Here is a 24463-nt window from a genome sequence, read left to right as displayed (position 1 = left end):
GGATCCCCCTCAGGATCTGGAGAGAGTTCAGCACCTCATTGTTAGTGGTTGTGATTGTACTAAAGGAAACGGCAGGACAAATGCATCACAGCTGTGAAGCATGTGCATGGCAGACACTGTACACCACAGTCATGCATGCAGAAAGTATTCCACATCATGTTCCCACAACCAAAACCATGTTATAATGTGGTAACACAGTGGCATAGTTTTAGAGTTTTATTACCAGCAGAACATGAACATCCTCAGCCTCCTTAACCTGCCATGTTTAAATAACCACAGAGGAAGAGCAGACAATTCAAATCAGCCTGCCCTGTGATACAATCTTCATATGCTGGAGCTGCAAATTTATCCAAAATAATTCAGGGATCCATTTTAATCTTGCCACAAACCCAGCTATGCGTCTCCACCCAGACTCTGAGACACAAGGAACAGGTTTTTTTCAGTCCAGCAGTGTAGAGCAGAGCAGGAAAGTCACGGCAGAAGGAACATCTGAGCAGTGATTTCTCATGCAGCTCTCATCCTCAGCCGCCCCTCCTTCACAAGCCCATGACCTGCTAAAGCCGAACACACACTCTCTTATCTGATCCAGCAGTGGAAATGGAATCCAATTTGAATGTTGAAGTAGGGGCATTTCAACTTCAGGGTGACTTTACACGATTACGATGCCGGCGTATCACAACAGCACCCACAACACACACATACACACACACACAGACAGATGCAAATGCACACAAGCAGAGGCGGCAGAAGAAGAAGAAAGACGAGAGGAACGGGACTGGCCCTTTAAAGCCCAAACTGACTGGCTTGTTTTGTCCAATCACCGGTCCAAAACCCAAATATATTTCTGCTTTTCAGGCCTAGTCCACACACACACACACACACACACACACACACACACGCACACACATTATATTATTTATAAGTATTATTTTAAGTTTTTCCTCCTGTTTTTTTTTATTTTAAGTAATCAAGAGCATGTCAAACAACAGGTGGCGATATAACCCTTTGGCCATTTTGGGGCAACAGAACGGCAGCGTTGGCGGCAGGTCTGTGTGGTGGGAGTGACGCCATTCATTTTGACGGCGCTGTATGTAGTGAAATGGTAACTCTAAAGCTATTTGTAAATAGGTAAGAAGTTAGCACCAGAAATATTTTGACCACTTCAACGTAAAACACATGTTGTAAAATACCTGCGCATCAGTCTGGTGTTAAATCTGTGGTGTGGAACCTTTGTCGCCCCCTTCTGGCAGTGAGAGTAATTGCTCGTCATGCCACAGCCTCCGCCGTGCTCCTAGTTGCTGTAGGGTACTTGCTACAGTTGCTCTCCCTTCAGTTCTGGCACACCGATCGTTTCTGGTTGACCTGAAATGCAGCAACACTGGTGCACCAGCGCGGGAATGTCGCAGCCACCAGATGTAAAAACTGCGGTATTCTGTGAAACACAGAGAGATTTGTCCGGTGGCTTAATCAGTGTGGCGTTAGGGTTCATTTCTAAATATCTTACATTTATACGTAGAAGTCCTGAAATCCGGGTGTCCAAGTTCCCCTCGGAGGTTTTCTTTAGATCATTTTCAGGGAGTGTATCAAATAAGAAGTAAGTGTGTGTGTGTGTGTCTGCATCGAGCGTCGGCGTTCTCTGAGCCAGTAGGCGGAGGGCTCATGGTTCAGTACAGATGAAGTGAACGGTTCTGAGTGCGAGTCCTGCCTGCCAGTTACCATCAGTTAGAAACATGATGGCGTCTAGGGGTTTCCAGAAAATGTTGTAACAAACAAAAACAGCCAGTCAGAAGCAGCTGTGGGTGAAAACAGCTCAGTGACGAGAGGCCGAGGGAGAGCGAAAACTGGTCAAAGCAACAGGCCGCACCTTTCACCAGTACAGAGCCAGAAGCAGCAAACCGCCAGCTCAGTCATGATGGGCGCACCTGCTAAAAGGCCAGAGAGAATATTGGAAAAATGTCAAGTGAATGAGTAAATCCCAGCGAGAGAGCGGCCAGTTAAATCTGCTTCGAACGAGCAAGAAAGAAAACAGGAGAGACTGCAAAGTAAAGATTTCTCAAAGTCTGAGCTCAAGGCTCGCAAAGTGAGAAGTTGAAACATTAATTTCGCTACATTAATTACTTGCTGCCACTAAACAGAGATATCAGCAAGGACATCACACACTGACACATGCAGCAGAGTCTCGGAGGCGCTGTTATACAGTCGCAGGCAGATCATTCGGAACTTCGCCTAATTAGCATGCCAGACACTTTCACATGCTGTCAGGGTAGACACATGCGTACACACACACACACGCACACACGCACACACAAGCACAATAGCTGGCTCCTTCCTCCTTCCTCCTCGTCGGGCTCAGTTTCTGTCTGTCTGTCTGTCATGCACATACTCATCCATACTGAGAGATAGTGTAATCTCACGCTGCCATATGCTTAACACAAGTCATTAGCATAGCAGCTGCACCCGGCTAATTAGTTGCATTATTATTCGTGTGTGTCTGTGTCCCAGCAGTCAGTGATAAACTGTGAAATTAAACATGACAACTTTCTCTGTTTAGCGAGCAATGATCTCAGTAATCTGGTCAGACAGACACAGCGTGCTCTCTCTCTCTCTCTCTCTCTCTCTCTCTCTCTCTCTCTCTCTCTCTCTCTCTCTGTGTGTGTGTAGGTTTGATAATGTTTAATATTATATTTTCCAAACTTCCATTTCAGGCCGCAGTAAATAAGTAAATTCAGTAGGATTGTTTTTTCCTGCTTGGTGCCATACATAATGAATGTTCTTTTGTGTTTTCGGGCTTTGCTAAAATAGTCTCGCCTTGTCTGTGTTTGTTGTTTGAATTCTGTTCTGCACAGTTTCGCATATGAGCCGCATAAATCTCATGTCAGCTTTCCTCAGTGGCATGTTGCCGCCTTGTCAAGCAGCAGCTTGACGCGGCAAAGTTTCCTTCCTGTCAGTCGTGAAGGATTCTTGCATCAGCTAGGCTGCTGCCTGCATTTCATATTCCCACTGATGTATAATCCCATTCATTACTGAGACACATTTTCAGCCTTTTGTGAAGGTTTAAACTTCATCTGTGGTGGCGGCTTTTATTTTTGGATATGCTGTGTTTATTTAACACGTATTTCACAGCAGAGTCGCATTGAGAACATGGTTTCTCATTAAAACCTGGACATACAACATGTTCTCTGGTGGTTTAGTTTAGTTAATCTGAAAGAATCTTTATGTAACAATACAGATTAAAAAGATGTATAAATCAGTTTTGTCAGGATGGTATAGAAGTGTGTTTTCCCCAGGATGTGATGTAGTGGTCATGATGGCTGAATTTTATTTAAATTCAGAAATATCTGAAATATTTCATTGTTTTTTGAGCCTTTTTCTCCATTTCTTCACTCGCCATCTCAGTTTAACCACAAATGTGGTGAATAACACAAATAAGAAAGCGCCATAATAGTGTATCCTTCCAACTTCTGTGGACCTTTATTGGCAGTATGCTTATTATGTGTGTGTCTGTGTGCAGGTAAGGTGCGCTGGCAGGATTTTGACCAGGATCTGTACGTTGGCGCCACGGTGGTCCGACCGGGTCAGGATCCATATGCCAGGAACAAGTTCAACCAGGTGGAGAGCGACAAACTCCGCATGGACAGAGCCGTGCCTGACACAAGACACGACCAGTACGTATCTCTGCGATTGTACAGAATGTGTACCTTCATGTTGCATGTGTACTTGCAGGGATTCTGTGTGTACACGCCGTCCTTTGTCATCTATCTGTTTGACGAATTGGTACAAGACCGGATAAGATCTCTTGGAAACTCCCTCTATTGTGGTCGATTACATGAAACCAGGAAGCAGCAGCAGAGCAGACACACACTGTCACTGTCTGCTCCATTCATAACATGAACCTCAACTAACGGCTGTCGATTGTTCTGCTTGTTCAGTGGGTGAGGAGACAAAAATATATCTTACAATCTGGCACAATATCAGTTGGATCCCTTTTATAAGAATAATATTATGTTTTAGTGAGCTTGACCCTTACGTTTGCCAAATTTTCTTGTTGCCTCCTTAATTATTATGCAGGATATCGTTCATACACAAAAAATAAACTGCCTATTTCAATCGTTATTAATCGCTGTCTCAGTCGTTGTAAAATGTAAGTTGACATTGTTCAGGTTTGAAGCTCCCTGACGTTTGCAGTGTTTGACTGAGCAGACTATGATGCCGTGTTTCTTGTCACTCCGCTCTGCTTTCTTTAAGCTCAATTCTGGGCAAATGTTTCGACATTGGAGTCCACAACTAAACAACAGGCAGTGTTTCATGGCTTCACATTGACCATAAAAGATTTAAATGTTGAGGTTGTGAATACCGAAGCCTCAAACAGTACTTTACTTTTTTTGTATATGGCGCCAGAATGTATCCCCAGCTCTGTCCAATCAAGAGCTTTTCACTGTATATTAACACAGCCGCAGTGTGTAGCTGAAAGAAAGATCGCAAGTGACTTCTCAACCAGATCAGGAGTCCAGACGCGCTCATTTCAAGTTTCACCAAGCAGAAATTGTGGTTCATAAGTGAAAGTGAATCTGCTGCAAGTCAATGTGCTGTGGTCCGAGTGTGTTTGACTCCTGTGGTCTTGTTAATGTTTCGCTTGCGGTCTCACCTGTTGAGCAAACCAGGACGCTTCCTAACACCCCGAAGCTGTTCTCAGAGAACAGAGAGATATTTATTTCATACCCATACCATATAGTTTGCTTTTGTTTCCTGGCCGTGTCTCAGCCGGCTCTGAAGGACGTTACGAAAAAATGGAGGGTTTCATCTCAAGGATATTTCCAAGTAATTCTTCTCATTTGTTTTTGAAAGTGATTCCTTCTTTGTCTTCTTGGCAAAGAAGAGGCCATCAAGTATTTCAATAGCAGGATTAGCAGCAGCAGTTTCACTGCTGTTCCTAGTTTCGGTACATTTTAATACATTTGTTAACATTTTTGGAGTGATGCGGAACTTGGTTTTATAGTCTATTTTACAAACACAGTGGACCTTATGCAAGAAGGACTCACACAGACAGGTTTGTTCTTAAGTGGCACGTATGAGCAATTTAAGAGACTTCACCAGTCTGCCTTTCTTCACAGGAAAAAAACACATATTTGACCAAAAGCCTTCATGCTTTTATCAGAATGGATTTAGAGTTTTAATATGATGCTAAAATAAAGTACATAACTCATTTATAACCTTCGTTTTACTGTTTGGTAACATTTTTTGTGACTGAAATATGCCCACAAGCGGAGCAGCCACATGTAAATGGAAGTTTTGCCAGGCATTGATTATGTTAATGATCAAATCTCGCTAACGCATGCCTCCTCATGAACAGGTCACATTCATCAGGCTGGAACGAGTGATTTGCAACAAGTTTGTCCAGTTAAGAGGTTTAGGATGCAAAAGAACTAACATGTTTGTGCATGAGGCCCAGCGATTTGTACGTTTAGCTCTAAATCAACTTGAGACATTAAAAGGCTGGCTATGGTATGGTTTTAACTGTGCAATCCAAAGCATATTCTTATAAAGGCAGTGGTGTGGCCTCACTGATATGTTGACCTAACTTAGACAGCTGGAGCCATTAGCCCACTGAAAGAGCAGCGATGTGTCTCCTATTGATCTGACAGTGATGTGTCATTTGCACAGCATGCAGCGGCGCAGGTTGTGAAGGTTGTCCAGAAAAAAAAACAGCCTAGTTGGGAGTCTTTCAGGCCAGGGTAGCTTCATCCGGCCTGTCAACACAAGATCAAAAGAACTTGTAGGTTTATTCAGCTATATGACACACACAGACACAAACACACACCCACAGACACAGACACACACATCAATCAGGTTTTTTGGCCAATACAAGAAATGTGCAGGTCAGTTCATATGCATATTGACTGTTTGCAGGCTTTTAAAGCTGATGCTGCTCTGATAGATGTGGTGCAGGGACAAAAGGCCCGCACACATCATGCACATAGACAGTGTAATGACACTGTGGACTGTGCATTCAAGGTATACTCTACTTTTTAAACAGAACATCTGATGTGTGTTTAAGCTTCTTGAGAATGCCTCTTTGTCGGCAGTAAGAGTCTTTTAAATCATAGGAAAGGGTTCATTTCCTAAAACAGGATTTTGGATTCTTTCTATACACCCGTATGTCTGTTAATAACCTGTTAATGTTATGGTTATATGCAGTATATAGAATCCACAGGGTGTTACAACAGGATATACGGATTGGTTGTAGTTTTAGGTGGGGAAAAAGGCTGTCCCACAATGATAAAAGCCCCATTTTCTCCTCTTTATCCTCTCCTTGGCTGCTTGTGTCATGCAGGGTCCTATCACCCATGTTCCTAACTTTCAAGCCAGGGTGAGGATTTGTCTCTGTTGGACAGACACACACACACACACACACACACACACACACACACACACAGACACACACACACACATACATACATGATCTCATAGGATTTTTGCCCTGCGGTCTGTAAAACCCACCGTCAATCCCAGCTTCAGCAGAGCATTACTCTGTCTGTGTTGGTATGTGTATCCATGCATTTTCTTGGGTGTGTGTCTGTTTGTCTGTGTGTGTGTGTGTGTGTGTGTGTGTGTGTCTGTGTTATAGAGCCGGTGTGCACTGAATCCTATTTATTGCGTTCATGTATTCAGAATCTGCTCAGGGAGCGATTCCAGCTCGCAGCTTTGCTCACACGTTCAGCTGTGCACACTTATGTGTGTAGGAGTGTTTGTGCTTGAGTGCATTTTCACGCATGCAGGCATTTATGTGTCTGTCGTTTTGTGCTTCTTCCGTCTTTTTATTCCTAATTTGTGTGGTGTCTTGTGTGTGTAGCTGCAGGCATAAACAATGGAAGTCAGACCTACCGGCCTCCAGTGTCGTCATCACCTTCCACAATGAAGCTCGCTCTGCTCTGCTGCGGACTGTGGTCAGGTAGGTGTGTGCGTGCGTGCTGCCAGCTTAGAAAAAACCTTGATTTGTACGCTGAAACTCTCTTTTTTGATGTGCTTTTTTTCTTCCTATAAATTCTCTCTCTCTGTTTAGTGTCCTGAAGAAAAGCCCTCCTCACTTGGTCAAAGAGATCATTCTGGTTGACGACTACAGTGACAACCGTGAGTAATGCACGAAAACAAACCTAAAAAGATGAGTGTGTAAATATGATGTGTGCGTCATCTGTGTGGCACCTGCTCTGTGTGTGTGTTTCAGCGGAGGATGGAGCGCTGCTGGGGAAGATAGAAAAAGTGCGTGTGCTGAGAAACGACCGCAGAGAAGGTAATTAGAAGAAGAGGAGGGGAAAGTTTTATATCATTTTCATCCCAATGTCATTATTCATCTCTTGTTTATGGTGAGGCAGGAATTAAATCATTCTGTTTGGCACCAAAATGTGTTTTAATTTCCTGCCTTTTTGTTGTGTTTTTTTTGGCAACTGATGTTTCTCTCAGGACTGATGCGTTCAAGGGTTCGTGGTGCAGACGCCGCCATGGCACCAGTCCTCACCTTCTTGGACTCTCACTGTGAATGTAATGACCACTGGCTGGAGCCGCTTCTGGAGAGAGTGGCTGAGGTACGCACACACACCACACACACATAGACTGTACAGTGTAAGTCAAAGCTAGAGACAAACCAGAAAAATAATGAAAGGACAACAGACTTTTTTGTGTGATGTTAAGAGGGACACTCAAACTGGCTCGCAGGTTAGAGAGCAGTCAAAGTTTGACGTCCTTCTTTCTCTAAAAACTGCCTGCCTAAAGTGCATTTTATAGTTGAATAAAGTTAGACCTTAAGTCCAATGTAAGTGTGCTTTAAATAGTTTTAAACGCAACTCCAAAATGTCCCAGAAAAGCCAAAAACAAAAAAAGTTTCCCAAAGAGTCTGTCGCTGTGTTTTAAAGTTCCTCTGCAGGCATCAATTAAACTCCTATAAACTCATCTCTTTTTATCAAATTGCATATTTAGAAGTGCTTTCCATGAAAAAGAAATCCCTTAATGCCTTACATTGGCATTAAGGGATAAATGGAAGTTTTGAAAAGTGAAAAGTTTTATGGGAAAACGGTTCACTGCACGCTACAGTTTGGCTCTCTTTGGTAACACACGAGGGCTCTGCATTTCTCATTTTGCAACTGTGTAACTGAAAACAGCACGTCTCTGCTGTCAGCATGTCAATACCGATTTGTAGCTACACCTGGTTTCTCCTCTGATCCACTTGGTTTCACCGTAGCCCCACCCGCAAGTTGACGGGATTCCTTAAGTATGTGACGTATGACACCCTGGCTGTCTCATTGGTCCTCTGCAGTTCCAAAGCAGAAACACTCATGCATAGCACTGACTGCTTATTACACGTATCATATGTCTTGTTGCATATAAAAAACACCATATGGACATGTTAACAAGGTTCAAAACTTAATTCCCATTGCAAGGGGTCTTTAAGAAGGTACAGCATTGTGATCAAAATTGCTTCACAGTAGTGATAATGTTGTTCAAATCTGCAGGGGGATTTGTTTTTCCTTCTCTCTTTCACAGAGAGGTCAGAGCTCAGCTACAAAGCAGCCGGTAGTCAGTCATTGTCTTGTTAACAATCATGTGAAAAACAAGAAGCACATGACAGGACTTCAATAACAGGAGCGTTTGCACTCTTTCAGTATAAAGGCACATTTTTACACATTTTTATCTGATGTGCTTCAAGAATAATTTTTTATGTAACAGTAAACCAGTAATCGAGCAGATCAACTTTTATTCCCAGCGTCAGAACAGTTTTTCAGACATACGAGACACCAGGTCTATTTTATTTTAAAAGAGCAGACAGGTTTTGTTCCCTTTCTTTCTAACCACAGTGGGCTGTAACAGGTCAATCCTGAAACAGAATACGGATATACTGAACTCCATGTGTGGTGATATTTAAAGAGAAGTCTTTCAGCAATGACTTGAGAGGGAACTTCTTGATTAAATGTAATCTCAGTGTGAAGTGGGACACTGTGTGTAAAAATGGAGGCCGCTCTTTAAATATTCATCTGATATGAGTGAAAATGGTCTGATTCTGCATTTGATCCTCCCAAACGTGGTGGTTTGCCATTCCCAAGCTGATACAAGCCTGGATGCCAAATCAAAAACATTTTGATGTCAGAGTAATTGACTTTCTTTTCCTTGCTCTAGTTGCGCTCCAGTACAATAAAACACTCGATGCAAAAATGGAGGGAAAAATGGCATCTGTGTGGGTGAAACCTTCGTGTCTCGTGTCAAAATGTCTCGACCCAAAATAAACAAGCTCAACCAGTACCTGGAAGCCTGTTTCTGTTATTGTCATTCAGCAATGCTTTCTCTAAACTGCTGTATGATGTGGCTCTGTGGTCTTCTGCTCAGGAGGAGGCAGAACTTTATAAACACAGTGATAAACTGAATATAGAAGAGAAACTAAACACATGAATCTGTCGAGGAGAGTATTTACTTCTCAAAGCCGTCTGCAGCTTCTCTTATTGTGGTCCTTCTAACTGACCGGAGTTTGTCCTACCAGTGAATTCAATTGTCCTTCCCTCTCAGGACAAGACCAGAGTAGTTTCTCCCATCATCGACGTCATCAACATGGACAACTTCCAGTACGTAGGAGCCTCGGCCGATCTGAAAGGAGGTACAGTACACAAATAGAGAGGTACATGGACTCTTATGGTGCTCTATGTGGGTCCACTACAAGGCTGTGTGTTAGCTACATTTTTCGAGGATTGTTCTTAACAGTACAATGACGATGCTGTTGTGTTACCAGCAGCAGTAATACTCATTGTTTTGGCAGTCAGCGCTCTACCTCAACAACAGTTTTCACTTAAGGCCTCTGTTGCCTTTTCTCCCACGCAAGACCAGTACTTCTGTAAAGACATGCCCAGCATGTTTAGTCTAACGGCTTACTGGATGTAAACTGTGTCCTCTACACTGCACACTAGTTTTGGAGTATGTAGAACATTTATACTGAGAGTGACTAGATTAAGTACACTCCAATAGTCAGGATGTCAGTAGACATAGTAAATATGCTTGTTTGTTGAGTGTGGCGTTGATTGACGCTATTGGCCCACAAAGCAATGCACAGTTGAGATGGAGAAGCTACTCAGAGGAGGAAGAAATGAAAACTACTTGTTGTCATACACAACAAAAGAATGTAGCCTGGTGAATTAGAATAATCTTAAAATCTGCCATAATCAATATCTTCATATTGCCAATGGATGAAATGTTTTTCAGTGGAAAAGCTCTAAAAACTGACTGCACACTGCCTGCTGAGCACCACACAGCAGGCACACACAGTTAGCAACTAGCTGGTGGACATAGTGGAGCATGTAGCAGCTGAAGGCCAGATATTTCCCTCTGGAGTTGGCAGAGATGTAGTGTTTCAGATTTGGTTTGACTGACATCTGTTCACAGGTCTGTCATCATTTACTGTTAATAGAACACTGTAAGGTATTTGAGTATAGTGAGTATCTTTCCACTAAGATGAGTGTCTTATACTATCTCATCCACTGCTGTCTGGTGTTAATATTTATTGTGAAGTTGGGAAACAACTACAATGCTGATTCCAAAGAAGTTTGGATACTGAATCAAATGTAAATAAAAACTGAATGTAGTCATTTACAAATGAACTGTGTTCACCAACAACAGCTTTACAAAGTGTTAGTAGTGACATCCTTTTTACAATCATGTGTTCACAAAGTGGTGAACCTCGCTCCATCCTTGCTTGTGAATGACTGAGCCTTTCCAGAATGCTCCTTTAATCATGATACTGTCATCTGTTACCAATCAACCTGTTTACCTGTGGAATGATCCAAACAGGTGTCTTTTGTTGCTCTTGTCTCAACTTGTTTGAAACATGTTGCTGCATCAAATTCTGAATAAGCAGATATTTACATCAAAGACGGTGATGAGGTCAAACATTAAATATGTTGTCTTTGTGCTGTTTTCAATCGTGTATGTCAAACAGGATTAGCAAATTATCACATTTTGTTCTAGATATGTTTCACACAGCGTCCCGACTTCAGGGTTGTACATACACACATTGTCAGGTTTAGGGGTTGGACTCTGTGCTGACACATAAACACGCACAGACATGTGAACTAATCTGAACCTGCCAAATCGAATTATATAACCAGACTGCTACTTAATCCCGACTAATGTTCATAATGGTGTTGTTGCTTTGTTGTGTGTGTGTGTGTGTGTGTGTGCGTGCATGTGTGTGTGTTTATATTGGTAGGTTTTGACTGGAATTTGGTCTTTAAATGGGATTACATGACTCTGGATCAGAGACGAGCCAGACAAGGCAACCCAATCGCCCCCATAAAGTAAGACAGACACTCTCAGACGGACAAAACCACTCACACATCCACTCAAGTGATCATACACGACTGGCACAACGACTGCTAATCTCACTCTTTTCCACCCTCTTTCTCTCTCTGCCCCTGCAGGACTCCGATGATAGCAGGGGGTCTGTTTGTCATGGATAAGGAATACTTTGAGCAGCTGGGAAAGTACGACATGATGATGGATGTGTGGGGAGGAGAAAACCTGGGTGAGTGCTTCTACAGTGCAAATGCAGATTCAGTAGAGTCACAGTGGAGCGTGAAGTCAGTAGAATCACAGCAGACAGATGATGGCGGTGAGGAGATTTCATGTGACACAGTAATGGATGTCAGAGGAATAGAAACTCTTGGTGAGTGAAAGAAGGGAAATTCAAAATGGAGTGTGATTAAGAGTGGAAAGTAAAGTGGCAGAGTAAATAAAACTACTGTCAGATTTTACCATCAGTCCACTTTGCTGCTGCAATGTTTTTCATGCTGGCTATCTCATCCCCTAACGATCATCCGTGGACATGACACGACATGACATTGATACCATAGATCTCATGTCACTATGCTAATGTGAAGCTCTAGCCGGCAGCCAGTTAGCTCAGCTTAGCACAAAGACTGAAAATGTCCCTACCATGTGATTGATAATTAACACATTACATCAAATTTGTTTAATCCAAACAAAAATTAGGAAGTAAAAATAGCAATTTGTGTTTGTTTACAGGATGCAATGTGCTGGACAGAGTCAGACTAGCTGCTCCCTTCTGTTTCCAGTCTTTATGCTAAGATAACCAAATGCTGGCAGCTTTATATTAAATGTATAAATATGGGTAGTATTGATCTTCTCACCTAGCTCTTGGCAAGAAAGCAAATATGCATATTTCCCCAGGATGTCACACTGTATCTTCAACAGGTTCACGTTTGTAATTTCTTCCGAACATAAATACTGTGATACTGTTTTTGCTGGAAAAAACAACAGATTTTGACGGCAAATCTGCACTGTCTCTCGAGATGTGATGCTTAAGTGGCACTGATGATGTGTTTCATGCTGTGATCAACTCCTGAGCTCATCTAAGGTTTCCTTGCCAAGATCGTGCTCAAGAAGAGAAAATCCCTCTGTAGTTTTCTTGCCATACCCGGGTAGAGTCTTCCAGACTACGGCTGATCTCAGGAAATGACAGTGTTAATGTGATAATGATTATAGTCCGTATTGAGGGAAAATAACCATAGTGTGCACAATGGAGATCATTTGCAAACAGTGCAATGTTATAATAACAGCTGTGTCTCCCTGTTGCTTTTGTCTGAATTCAGTTGGGAAAACGTTGAGAATAAACGGAATAATTCATGCTTCTCTCGAGGCGGCGCGATGATTCAGAACTAGATTGACACTTTAGATATTAGTTCGCTTGTGCGCTCATTTAGACAACACTTATGCAAATACAGACAGTATTGGAGAGCTAACCCGACAGCATCAACACAGTGAAAACATGAGGCGCAGATGTCCGGCATTAACTTCAGCACAACCCTTCTTAATTGAGTGTGACATTTTTTACAAAAACAGTTTGCTGGAACAAATGTGGGAAAGGACAACTCTTATGATGTGTGTGTGTGTTTCAGAGATCTCATTTCGTGTGTGGCAGTGTGGCGGCAGTCTGGAGATCATCCCCTGTAGCAGAGTTGGCCACGTCTTCAGAAAGCAGCACCCATACACCTTCCCCGGGGGCAGTGGGACTGTGTTTGCCCGGTAAAACACACAAACACACAACCAAAAAGCTGAGCACTCATTAACCATCCAGGCTCCACCCATCACATTTATCCATGTAGCTACAGAAGAGCAATATTTCCCATTCGCACATGTCACACTCGTACCTTTTGTTTAGTCTATACCGGATCTCTTAGATGAGCCATTCAGTCATGATTACGCCTTGTGTGTGTGTTGTTATTGGGCGGCTGTGAAGCGGGCCTTCGGAGGGTTGGTGGTTCGTTTCCCAGCCCCCTACAGTCCACATCGAAGCAAATGAGCGAATTTCACAAAATGTCAAACTGTTCCTTTAAGAGGAAAATTGAACAGCTGCGATGTCATCTGCTGATGAAGATCCTGTATATGATCAAGAGCTCCAGCTGCCACAATATTATGATAACCATAACCCTAGGTGGGACATCTAATTTAGTATCAGTGTGTTAATACATTATTTTTTGGGGATATATTGTCATCCTGATTTTCTTTGCTGATTTTTTTTTTTGTCTTTATATAAATACCCTAGTTCCTTGTATCAAGTGCTGCTGGAGACACTGGAACATACATAATTGAGCTTTACCACAGCTTTGAGAATTGAACCAGTGTTGGATAATTAAAACCAAGCACTAACAATTAAAAAACAATTAAAAAGTAATCACAGGCAAAATTGTCTACAGATTTAGAAAGAACGCTCTCATAAAATATAGAAGATCTGTTTCTGCGTGTGTCTGCTGCCCCGTAGAGCTCTGATAACACAATCACTGAACATCAGTCCCGAGAAACATGATACACGGAAAGATATGGATCTCGTCTTTGAAACAGTCTCCAACCAGAAGTAACCACCGCTGGAAATGAGCCCAACACACCCGCATGGCCCTGATTAAGAACTTCAGCAAACTGATGACAGGGAATTTAAAGTGCCTGTGGTTTCTCTGAAGGGCATGATAGCCCAACATGTGACTATCTTTGGAATAAGCTCATCACTGAAACAGTCATTCTGAGATGCTGAATGTTAACTGTGATGCCTCTTCAATAGCAAATCCAGTCTGCCAGCTGCTGATGAATACGCCTACATGTTTCTTGAGGGCTGTGACCAATGACTGTAACTATAATGGACGACGCATCTCCACTTCCTCCCCTACACGTGCCCAGCTCAGCCACTGGTCAGGGTTAGCTGTCAATCACTGCCACTGGCCAACTTTATGTACAGTCAATGGCTGTGACCAAAAGAGAATCTCAAGATGTAGAAATGCATCGAAGGAAAAGGCACCGCCATCTTAACAATATTAAGAAAGTGCGAATGGACCCTGAGCTGGATGAAGCCAAAGAGAAAAGACTCCTGTGGATATGTGTGAACGCCAACATTAGATCAAACAGTTTCAGAGCTTATTACGACGTGCTGGCTCTCAATGTGACTCAGCTGGGAGGCCTCCTGTGGACCACATTCCCACTATGTTTTTGTCGGTTACATAAAACTGAACAGTCTCAGAAATAGTTGCATAACCCTTTGCAACAATTCAAGAAATCATTTATTAATTGATGCGTGCAGTGGTGTTCTCATGTTTCAGCCTCCAGTCTAAACAAAGCCCTGGACACCCTGAGTGTGTCTGCTGCTGGCGACCCTCGGGAGCTCCCAGACAGCACCTGTTCGTCTGCTTGAATGACTTCATATTTGTTCTGGGAGCTGCATTTCCCAAATATCCAACTTACGTACGTTGGACCAACGTTAAGAAAAGCCCCTAGAGATCTCATATAAAGTCACCAGTAGTGTGAATTATCTCTGCTGTTAAAGTGTAAAATACTGCATTTGGTGTCACCTCCAACATCTAAATTTTGAGTTCCTGCTCTTCAGATGCCAGTGTTGACAGTTTTGGGGGTTGTAGTTTCTACTTTATTGGTTTATTTGTGAGGGACAAGCACTGAAAATCACAAGACAGTTGCAGAAGCAGCGTCCGCTGTGCTGTACCCTCCTACAGAGTCGAAGCTAATTTCTAACACTGGGCAGCAGAAGCTTCACTAAGACAAAACTCCTCCTCACTGGTGAACATTCACCATAAAAGTTCACTGTGTTAATGTTTCTTTTCCACCTAGTTTGAGCACCAACAAGCTGTCTCCCTGTTGGCTTGTTCGGAAGAATTAACATTTTTTATAAAATACAGGAAGTCGAATATGTCCCAGACAAAAGCAGCTTTCTGTGCACACTTGCAGCAACAAGTTCCGTGCCTGTTTGAAACAGGAGGATATTTTAACCATATTTCATGAAGCTCTCATGTCTTTCCACTTTCACAAGTGTCGGACTTTGAAAAGTCCTCTTCTAGAAAGTATATATGAGCAGGTTGAGCTCAACTCTGACTACAGTACTGCGTGAAATCACCAGAAAAAATGGAAATTCAACAAGATGTCGTTGGACTACATGTCAACACTTTGCTGTGTTTGGCCATGCACATGCACGCACACGCATACACACACACACACACACACACACTGTTGACCAATGAAAGCAGCAACTGGAAAAGTAAACACACAATCACATTTGTGTGTTTAACCAGTGGAACTCTGCCCTCTTATGTCTGTAGAGATGAAACAAGTGAGAGCAGGAGAGAGAGTGTTTTGTCTGTTAAGGTGCCATTTGTCTCGGTCACAACACACACTCAAACCCTTTTGCCCTGTTTCATGTCTCGTCTTGCCTGACTTCCATCGCGCCTCTCCCCATTTTTCCCTGTCTCTCACCTTTCCCTCATTTTTCTTCTCTCACCTCTCTCTCAGGAACACGAGGAGAGCTGCAGAGGTCTGGATGGATGAGTATAAGAACTTTTACTACGCTGCCGTCCCCTCAGCAAGAAATGTCCCCTACGGAAAGTGAGTACCTAGAAGCATGAGCCCTGCAGGAGTTAGACAGCATAATGTAGCTCGATCATAAAATTACAAAGGCAGCCACATGAATGGGCATATTAATTGGATTGCCAATTAGCAGCGTGTCAGCTGTGAAAGAAATCTTTTTTATTGATGTGACATGAGGCAGTTAATGTGGATTAAAAGAGGGCAAAAAGTCAGTGCCTGATTTGCACTGATCAAAAGTACATGCTGAAGAGATTAGCGACTATGACAGCATACGCCAAAGCAAAAGAACGTGATGGACACAAATGACACTGGTGAACAGGAGCAAAGATCAGATGGCAAAGCTTTATGAAAAAGGGGTGGATGGAAATTAGACAGGCTAGTTATAGAGGTTTCAGGGCTGTAGGGGTGGAGATGTCTGTTGGCTGATTGGTATCTCAACATTTTGCACTGACAGTCAGGGTTCTTATTGTGAATCCTAATGCCTTCAGTGAAGAAAAGGCCAATGTCCCAGCTCTCAGTTCAGGAAAATAACTGTATGACTGGATCCATGGAATTATTTGGTGTTGTTCTGTCTTTTTTTCACTTTACCTGGACATGAGCTTGATGCCTCCTCCCGCTTCTCCACATTTCTCAGGCTACACAACAATAAGCACTCTCATGTTCATGCAGTGTGGTGAGACAAATATAAAAATGCATGTTATGTGACCTTCTGGGAACACTCTTGGCATCTCCCTCCAGTGCCAACCGAAGCTGTTATTTTCCCCACAGGATGCAGCCTCAGACGCGCCCTAGGCCTCTACAGACTGGCAGAGCAGGAGGGCTATAATTCAATCAGTGTCTGGAAATGTTTTGAAAACCACAAGTGATCAAACCTCTAATTCTCATGGTGTGCAACCATCTCTTTCTCTCTCTCTCTCTCTCTCTCTCTAAGTATCCAGAGTCGTTTGGAGATGAAGAAGAGATTAGGCTGCAAGCCATTCAAATGGTACCTGGAGAACGTTTACCCTGAACTGCGGTAAGGAAATGAGAGCATTTTATGGAGTATGATAGAGTACATGGTATGACAATATATAATATGATGTAATAAGACTTGAATTACATGTAGGAAAACTGAATTCCTGTTGTAGTATTATGAGGACTTGGTTTGGAGGAGGTCACAGCTCTGCTGTGCAGCAGTCTGATGGTTTAGACTCTAATAAGACTCTCACCTCACTATGGCGACACTAATGACAAACCCATGGTAGCAATTATGACTCAGACACCATATTAAATTTTAGCTGGTTTGCAATTTGTCACTTACACGAATGAGATTAATAATGTATGAATGTAAATATACATTATTGATATAAATATCAATAAATTCAGGTGTAGTACCAAGTGAAGAGATTATACTGTCCTATTGTCAGACAAAAATGCTATAAAAACATGGTTCTCTCTATTTCTCAACACTTTCCACCCTCTTTAGTTTTACTTTCACCTATTTCCTCTTGATGAATGAAACAACATGCACACATGATGCATTTAACGCACAATTCAACCACACCGTGTTTGTGTGTGCTCAGAGTCCCGGATCACCAGGACATAGCGTTTGGAGCCTTGCAGCAGGGAGGAAACTGTCTGGACACCCTGGGTCATTTTGCTGACGGGGTGGTTGGCGTCTACGAATGCCACAACGCCGGGGGAAACCAGGTAGCGTTAAAACGACAACACACACAGGTCAGCTGGTCAAATCCTTACTCTAAACACACCTGGGTGCCACTGGCGGTGAGAGCACGGGGGGATTGTTTGGATATATCTTTATAGAATAGATGTCAGTCCAGCTGCAAACTTAATGTGTACTGAAGTCTCAACTTGACTACAGGATACCTATACATAGAAGTATTCTTACATTTTTCTTGCAGGAAGTGTAAATTTCTTAGAGCACTTGAATGTGGAGGGTGTATAGTGCAGCGTGTGTGTGCGCGTGTGGGTATGTGTACAGTTTCTCAAATAGTCTATTCCTAAAATAGAATGACCGGTGTAGTGGTCTTACTGGAATAACTGGTGTCACTTATGTGACTTAGAGTTAAAGACCAGTGGCTTTATGTGTCTGGTTTACTCCAGTCAGTGCAACATAGCAAAACTTGCTGAATGATTACTTTTTCATTTTAAAGACCACATTTTACATTTTATCTAGCTGGAAATAAACTGCAGCTCTGGCTTACAAAGACGTTCTGTTTAATTAGACATGTAAATGGCAAAACAGTTCTGAGGGAGCATGTCTTGATGGACACAAATAATTCTTCCTGCGGCAGGACAATAATAATAGCAGGGCTTCTTTTTATTAGTAAAGAGAGCATAATTTGACATTTCAAGTCCGATATAACGCCAATCTTTTGTTTCTTGTAACCTTTTAATCTCATTATAATTAAGTAAGCTTTTTGCTGTTTTTTGCTGTCTATGTTTTACCCAGTGTCCCAACTGTTTTGGAATCAGAGATGTAGAAAGAAGCAAGCACTGTGTAGCTGTATTATGTTATGAAATTTAACATCATAAAAAGTTGTCTTGCTCAGAACATCCCTAACCCCAGTATGTGGGCATGCAGAGGTGTGGGTGCGCTTATACTAATGTTTTTCTATCCATTCTGCTGAAGGAGTGGGCCCTCACCAAGGATAAGTCAGTCAAACACATGGACTTGTGTCTGACTGTGGTGGACAGAACGGCAGGCTCGCTCATCAAACTGCAAGGCTGTCGAGAGAACGACAGCAGACAGGTAACGTTTGGTCTGGGCTGGAACTTCTGTTTACCATCGCTGAATGAATGAATATCAAAGCACTTTTGCAACATTTCTTCACATTATGTTTATGTCACAACATATATCTTTGTTGCCAGAAATGGGAGCAGATTGAGTCCAACTCGAAGCTTCGTCACGTAGGCAGTAACCTCTGTCTGGACAGCCGCAGCGCCAGGATGGGCGGACTCACTGTGGAGGTCTGCAGCCCAAGCCTCAACCAACAGTGGAAGTTCACCCTCAATTTACAATCATAGGGGCGCTACAGACCCTGGGAAGAGTTGGATATTGGATAGAGCCGCCAACAGACTCTGAGACCCACATAAAGAGATGGAAATGGACTCGAGGAGAAAGACAAAACTAGATGGATTAATGGATCCTTCTCGCTCCTCCTCAGATGTGCAGCCAGTCATGTCTATACACCTCTCCCCCGCCTCACCCCTCCTCAAAAACACATAGAACCACGCCCAGTGGGGGAGAGGCTTGTAGATCCTAATGGAGTAAACAGGAAAGTGACTGTATTTGCTGGATGGTTGGTGACGGAGATGATCACAATGAAGATAAAAGCGATGAAGAGGCTTTCCATCCAAACTACATACCTCAGTGTTTTTTCATTGATGGTTCCAGATGCAAATGACGAGTGAATTCTTTCTGTTCTTTTACTTTCTTTAATGCTGGTGAAACTAGAACTCTTTGACGTTTTTACTTTGTAATTATTTTATTTTCCTATTAATATTTTTTATTTCTTGCTGTTAATTCTCCGCGGAGGGTCGCAGGAGCTTTTTTTTTTTTTTTTTTTAAGTTCTCGAATGAATCGATGTTGTTGCTCCCCTCTGGTGCTCTCTCTTTGTTTTTGCTGCACCGAGGTTCTTGTTTTCCATGAGGTTTGGGTGTCGAGTAATGTGAAGCGAGAAAATGGACTCGATTCTGCGAGCTTTTCCTCTTGTTTTACTCTAATTGGTTTACAGGATGAACAGAGAAAAGAGAAGCGAGGTGGTCAGAAGAAAGCTGTGCGTTCTGCTTTTGTTTTCTATACAGCTTTTCCTACAGATTGTGTCTTTGGGGAGGGGAAGGGGGTTCAGGGAGGAGCTTTTCTACTTTGGATGGGGCCTGACACCGGTTTGGCTGAAAGTGCACTTCCTGAAACCAGGAAGTGTCTTGAAGCCCACCCTCAGGATTTACTGTTTGTCTTCAGGCTGTGGCACTGGCTGCCACGGCAACTTCAGTTCTACACCGTTATGTCTCTAAAGAAACAATACACAAAAATAATCTGTCTTCTTTTTTTTGTTTACTTTTGTCAAAAAAAAAAATAGAACCAAATTTCAAATGGAAGTTTCGTGTTTCAGGAATACAAGAGGAGCAATTAAAAGAGTTTTCTTCACATGCTCTCGCTGCTCTCTGTGGTGCAGTTCAGTTTATACATTTACATCTTTTCCTGCACAGATCATTTCCTCTGCCTGTGTCTGTATTAACACTGTGGGAAGGTTACTGGATTTATTGTTGCAGCTTTCTCTATAGAGTTAACAGATGCTGGCTGCAAAAGGATTGTATTATACATGATTGAGATGTTTGCTTCTATACTTAACGTACCCCTGCCTGCTCTTGCACGGCAATAGAAGGGAACAGCAGTGCTCGTATGTGGCTACGATTCTGAGCTTGACATCCCTCTGTTTGTCGGCAAAGTAAAACCTTGCTTATTCCAGCCTGAGAACAGATGTCACGTGAGAAGAACAGTACTGAAGTAGTCAAACCGTGTGAAATGTGCATGCACATGTGCTCTGCATGTATCTCCAACAAGCTCCCACAGTTCCACTGCATCAGTAGTTCCTTTCCATCCACATCTTTGTTTTTCCCTTCGTTGTGCCTGTTAGATGAGCCATCTGTTGTGAAGTTTGGAACTACAGTAAACAAGGTTTTACTGTTTGTCCTCACTCTGCTTGTTCATTTTTCTGATTGCACACACTCAGTCTCTGCTGATACAAAATACATACAAGAACACTTGTTTATTTTGGCAAGCTACTTTACTCTTCCAAGGACATTTTGCTGTCAGCAGACAGCATCGTGCCACTGTTTTTTGTTTCCTGATAGTGTTATTGGCTCCCATGTCCAGCACACGAGTCTGTTTGTTGCGCATCTTTTGCAACGCTAGTCTCCCGGGCTTCAACATGGGTTCATCTTAACTGCTATGATCCTCTGTTCGTTTAGTCACTGATGAGTAATGATGGCACCGTTTGGGGAAATTGGTTTTGATTAAATTTTGGAGTGACTCATCACTTGGCAGCTTCAAGGCAACCATATTAACACAAAACATCTTTGAGCAGATATATTGTACAGTAGAAATGGCCCAGAAGATCACATTTCCTGTTTCATAGTTTATTCTAGAAAGCAGCTGCAGCCTCAAGTGTTCTTTAATGTCACATATCCTCTCTGTTTCTCAATATTTCTCTTGCACATTCACGCCTTCACTTTTAAATACTCCTGAGATCTTTTGTTGTGCTTTATTTTGCTGAGTTATAGAAACTGACAAAGACAGTTGGTCATGTTTGCTGTGTTGGCTGACACTTTCCCATCCTCTGTTCCATCACTTTTGCTTCTTTTCTGCCATTTTGTTCCTGGCACCTGGGGTTTGCCTTTGCCCTATACATTCATGCACCTGCAAAGCAGAGTGAGTGGAGAAGGTCAGCTGAAACAGCAGCTGGTTTAAAAGCCTATCCTGTGACTTGATAGGTTACTGCATTGTGCTGCGAGGCTCTGGAACCTGCTTGCTGTGAGGAAAGTTTTGTGTTGTCTTGGTGACCAGACTCAAGGGCCCAAATCTGGTTTAAGGTTTCAGTTAGAGTTCATGCTAATCAGGAGGTGGATTTCACTGATAAATACTGGAAAAGGTGTGTTTTTTGCCATTCTGCAAAAAAAATATGAAACATTTTCAGTCGTCTTAATTTCTTATGAATGTTTGCAAATCAATAATTGTAATCCTGAAGAGCTGATTGGAATTTAAGTTGTAATTAATGGTCCTCAATTGTGCATCCAAACATATCTGCAGTCAGCTCAGAGGCTTTGGTGGAGTACACGATGCTATGATGTATTTTTCATGGTTTTCAGGAATGCTGCCATCAATCCACACATGTCGTGTTTTTGTTTCTGGTCTGAAGTTTGTGATTTCTTCTGATAAGTTTGCTGCAGGTACTATCATTTTTTAATCAATTATTTCTCTACATCTCCTTCATATGGGTGATCAAAAGTGTCCCAGGTCTAGTAATGAGCATGGTGCCACCTCCTAATTTTGTCATTCTGACATCAAACTGTGCAACATGAGCACGGCAATTCTCAAGCATCAACATTTGTCATCAAATGTTGATGCTTACATGTTGTTCACTGAGGGATATGGAGACCTTCAAACTAGAAGGTCAAAGTATTTGGCCCTTTGTTCTTGTCAGTGAGGGTGACATGTTTTTAGTGGAGTATAGCGCCCTCTATGGTCACACTTCTTGTAGACAACAAGTAGCGAACTCGAAAAGGAAAGAAAAGGGGGCTCAAGGTAGTAAACGTCTGATGCACAAAGCACCATTCAAGAATTGCAGACTGATGTTCTTAATCACATTTTCTTTGTTTCTTTCCTTTGTTTCTAAACTGTTGATTCAGCCAGGCAGTGGAAACTGAACAGACATGAGAACCAAACTGCACACACCAGAGTGACCATGGCAGTACTGTCCGCTCCAGCAGCTCACACGTGTTGTTTGAAGCCTTTTCTTTTTCTTAGTCTTATTCTGGTGACGATGAAAAGATTGCTATTTTATTTTTTATTATTTTTAATGTTATTCACAGAGAAAATGTAATAATTAAGTAGTCCAGCGCTTCATTTTGATTGGATGATGAAATGTTTACATCTTTAGCACAATGTGCCAAAGTTCCCTTCTTATTTTCTCTGTATGAGGAAGAATGAGAAGAGGTAAAAGTCTTTTGAAATACAGAATGAGTCGCAGAGAACTCACATGTGCACATTCGCCTACAGTATGTTGTGTATCTCATTGTTCTTCCCAGTCTCAGTTCGACCTGTAGGACACACCGGGGGCAGGACGGCTCTTAGCTGCTGATCTGGTGTCAGTTTTGTCTGTTGAGGAAATGTGTGTGTGTGTGTACACTTTGGAAATGACTAAAAGCATCATTCCAAAGAGAGGGAATGTCAATGTTGCAGACAGACAGATATCTTTATTAGCGTTAAAAGGGGGACATTTTACTGAACACCCGTCAGTCAACAAGAGCGTCTTCGCCAGTGAGCCAGACTTTGTTCATACTCACTGTGTTTTTGGGGGGAAACGATCAGCGGGTTTATTGGACAGAGTTTAACAAGAGAGGGCGCATAAAGGTCAAGCTTTGTGTTCTCTCAGCTTTTCCCTTAAACAGAGACACGAGTTGTGTCATGATTTGTCCTAACAAGAGGGGATGTCTTTCCCCTTCAGACCACCTCAAATCCTCTCTTAGGATTAACAGGAGAAGAGCCCTCTCTGATATGTGAAAAGCCCCGCTGAGACATCCAGCTCAGGACTGCTTAAGCTTCTCCATCTTTTGCTACAAGTGTGTGTGTGTGTATGTGTGTGTGTGTGAGTCAGGGCACAAGAGGGGCTTAACATGCACATAAGACACTATACTGTACAAGTCTCATCAACCAGTAATGACCGATAAAAGATGTGTCAACAGGGAAGGACATGAACTAACGGGGTAATAATGTGGTTTCATGAAATGATAGTGGTGGGTGATGTGGCACGAGGGGGTCACATGTGTAAAAGTGTATATTTTTGTATATACCTACATCAGTGTGTGTACAGTATGTACATATATACACAGTGTACTCAGCCGCGGTTCCTAGTTTTGTTGTCAGACTGTACAGCGCTTCTAACTGTTTCCTGTTTTATAGATACTGCAGAAATTCAACTTTGAATGAGGAGAAATGATTAACTTAAATAAATGCATTTATATATATATAAACTAAACAGTGTGAAGTATTTGGATGGCGCAAACTCACAGCAGATACATAAGCTTCGACATGAACACGTCCAGATATAGAGTATATTGATGTTTCTGTTTTTGTCAGTTGCAGTTTTCATAGTTACGCAACCATGGATCTGGATCAGGATGGACTACGTGGCAGCTAAACATGCATTTTTAAAAACTTGCATATTTAAAGAAGGAACTTCCTCCATCCAACAGTCAAGTGTTCTTATTCTGGTTTGGATCTTATCTGTCTGACCTCCAACCAGACATATTGCTATGCTTTAGGCAGCATTTTGAGCAGCATTAGAATTGAAATCCTGGTAGCCCCTTAATTAATTAATAACATGGCAGCATACTGTGGTCCTAATAACCACATGATACACTGTACAACTTTCCTGTAATGACTAATCTCAGCTTCTGCTGATCACACTGCTGTTTGTCATAAACCAAGCCTCAAATTTCAGAAGAATGCAGATGGGTAATATTTTCTCCAGCAGAGATGGGTTACTGGGGCAAAAGCAATATGGTTAATGTAGTGATACGAATACAAGTACAACATATATATACTCACACACACACATACAAGCAATGTTGATTATATGTTAATATAAAGTACAATATTTGGCACTGAATTGTACTGGAGTAGAAGTATAAATTGGCTGAAAATGAAAGTATTCAAATAAAGCAGAATTACCTTGAGATTGATGAATTAAGCAAATTGAACAAAAGTACAGTACTTGAAGAAATGTGATTTGGTTACTTTTCACCACTGCATAAAAGAACAACACAACA

The 24463-nt window shown here is 42.2% G+C and overlaps 1 protein-coding gene across 1 annotated transcript in view; it reads left to right on the top strand.

The window, feature by feature from the left end:
* Positions 1 to 23659, top strand: part of galnt2 (UDP-N-acetyl-alpha-D-galactosamine:polypeptide N-acetylgalactosaminyltransferase 2) — a 53349-nt gene extending 29690 nt beyond the window's left edge. The window contains exons 3-16 of the mRNA XM_041934755.1: positions 3512 to 3665; positions 6851 to 6949; positions 7061 to 7128; positions 7223 to 7288; positions 7459 to 7580; positions 9550 to 9637; positions 11240 to 11327; positions 11451 to 11554; positions 12948 to 13074; positions 15835 to 15927; positions 16841 to 16924; positions 17472 to 17598; positions 18542 to 18661; positions 18781 to 23659. Of these exons, the coding sequence (XP_041790689.1) occupies positions 3512 to 3665; positions 6851 to 6949; positions 7061 to 7128; positions 7223 to 7288; positions 7459 to 7580; positions 9550 to 9637; positions 11240 to 11327; positions 11451 to 11554; positions 12948 to 13074; positions 15835 to 15927; positions 16841 to 16924; positions 17472 to 17598; positions 18542 to 18661; positions 18781 to 18936 (1496 nt within the window). The 3' untranslated portion in view covers positions 18937 to 23659. The remainder of the gene's footprint in view (positions 1 to 3511; positions 3666 to 6850; positions 6950 to 7060; positions 7129 to 7222; positions 7289 to 7458; positions 7581 to 9549; positions 9638 to 11239; positions 11328 to 11450; positions 11555 to 12947; positions 13075 to 15834; positions 15928 to 16840; positions 16925 to 17471; positions 17599 to 18541; positions 18662 to 18780) is intronic.
* The last annotated feature ends 804 nt before the right edge of the window (positions 23660 to 24463 follow it).

Source organism: Chelmon rostratus, chromosome 1 (assembly GCF_017976325.1).
Source record: "Chelmon rostratus isolate fCheRos1 chromosome 1, fCheRos1.pri, whole genome shotgun sequence".
Classification (NCBI taxonomy): domain Eukaryota; kingdom Metazoa; phylum Chordata; class Actinopteri; order Chaetodontiformes; family Chaetodontidae; genus Chelmon; species Chelmon rostratus.
This window is presented reverse-complemented; position numbering and strand designations above follow the sequence as displayed.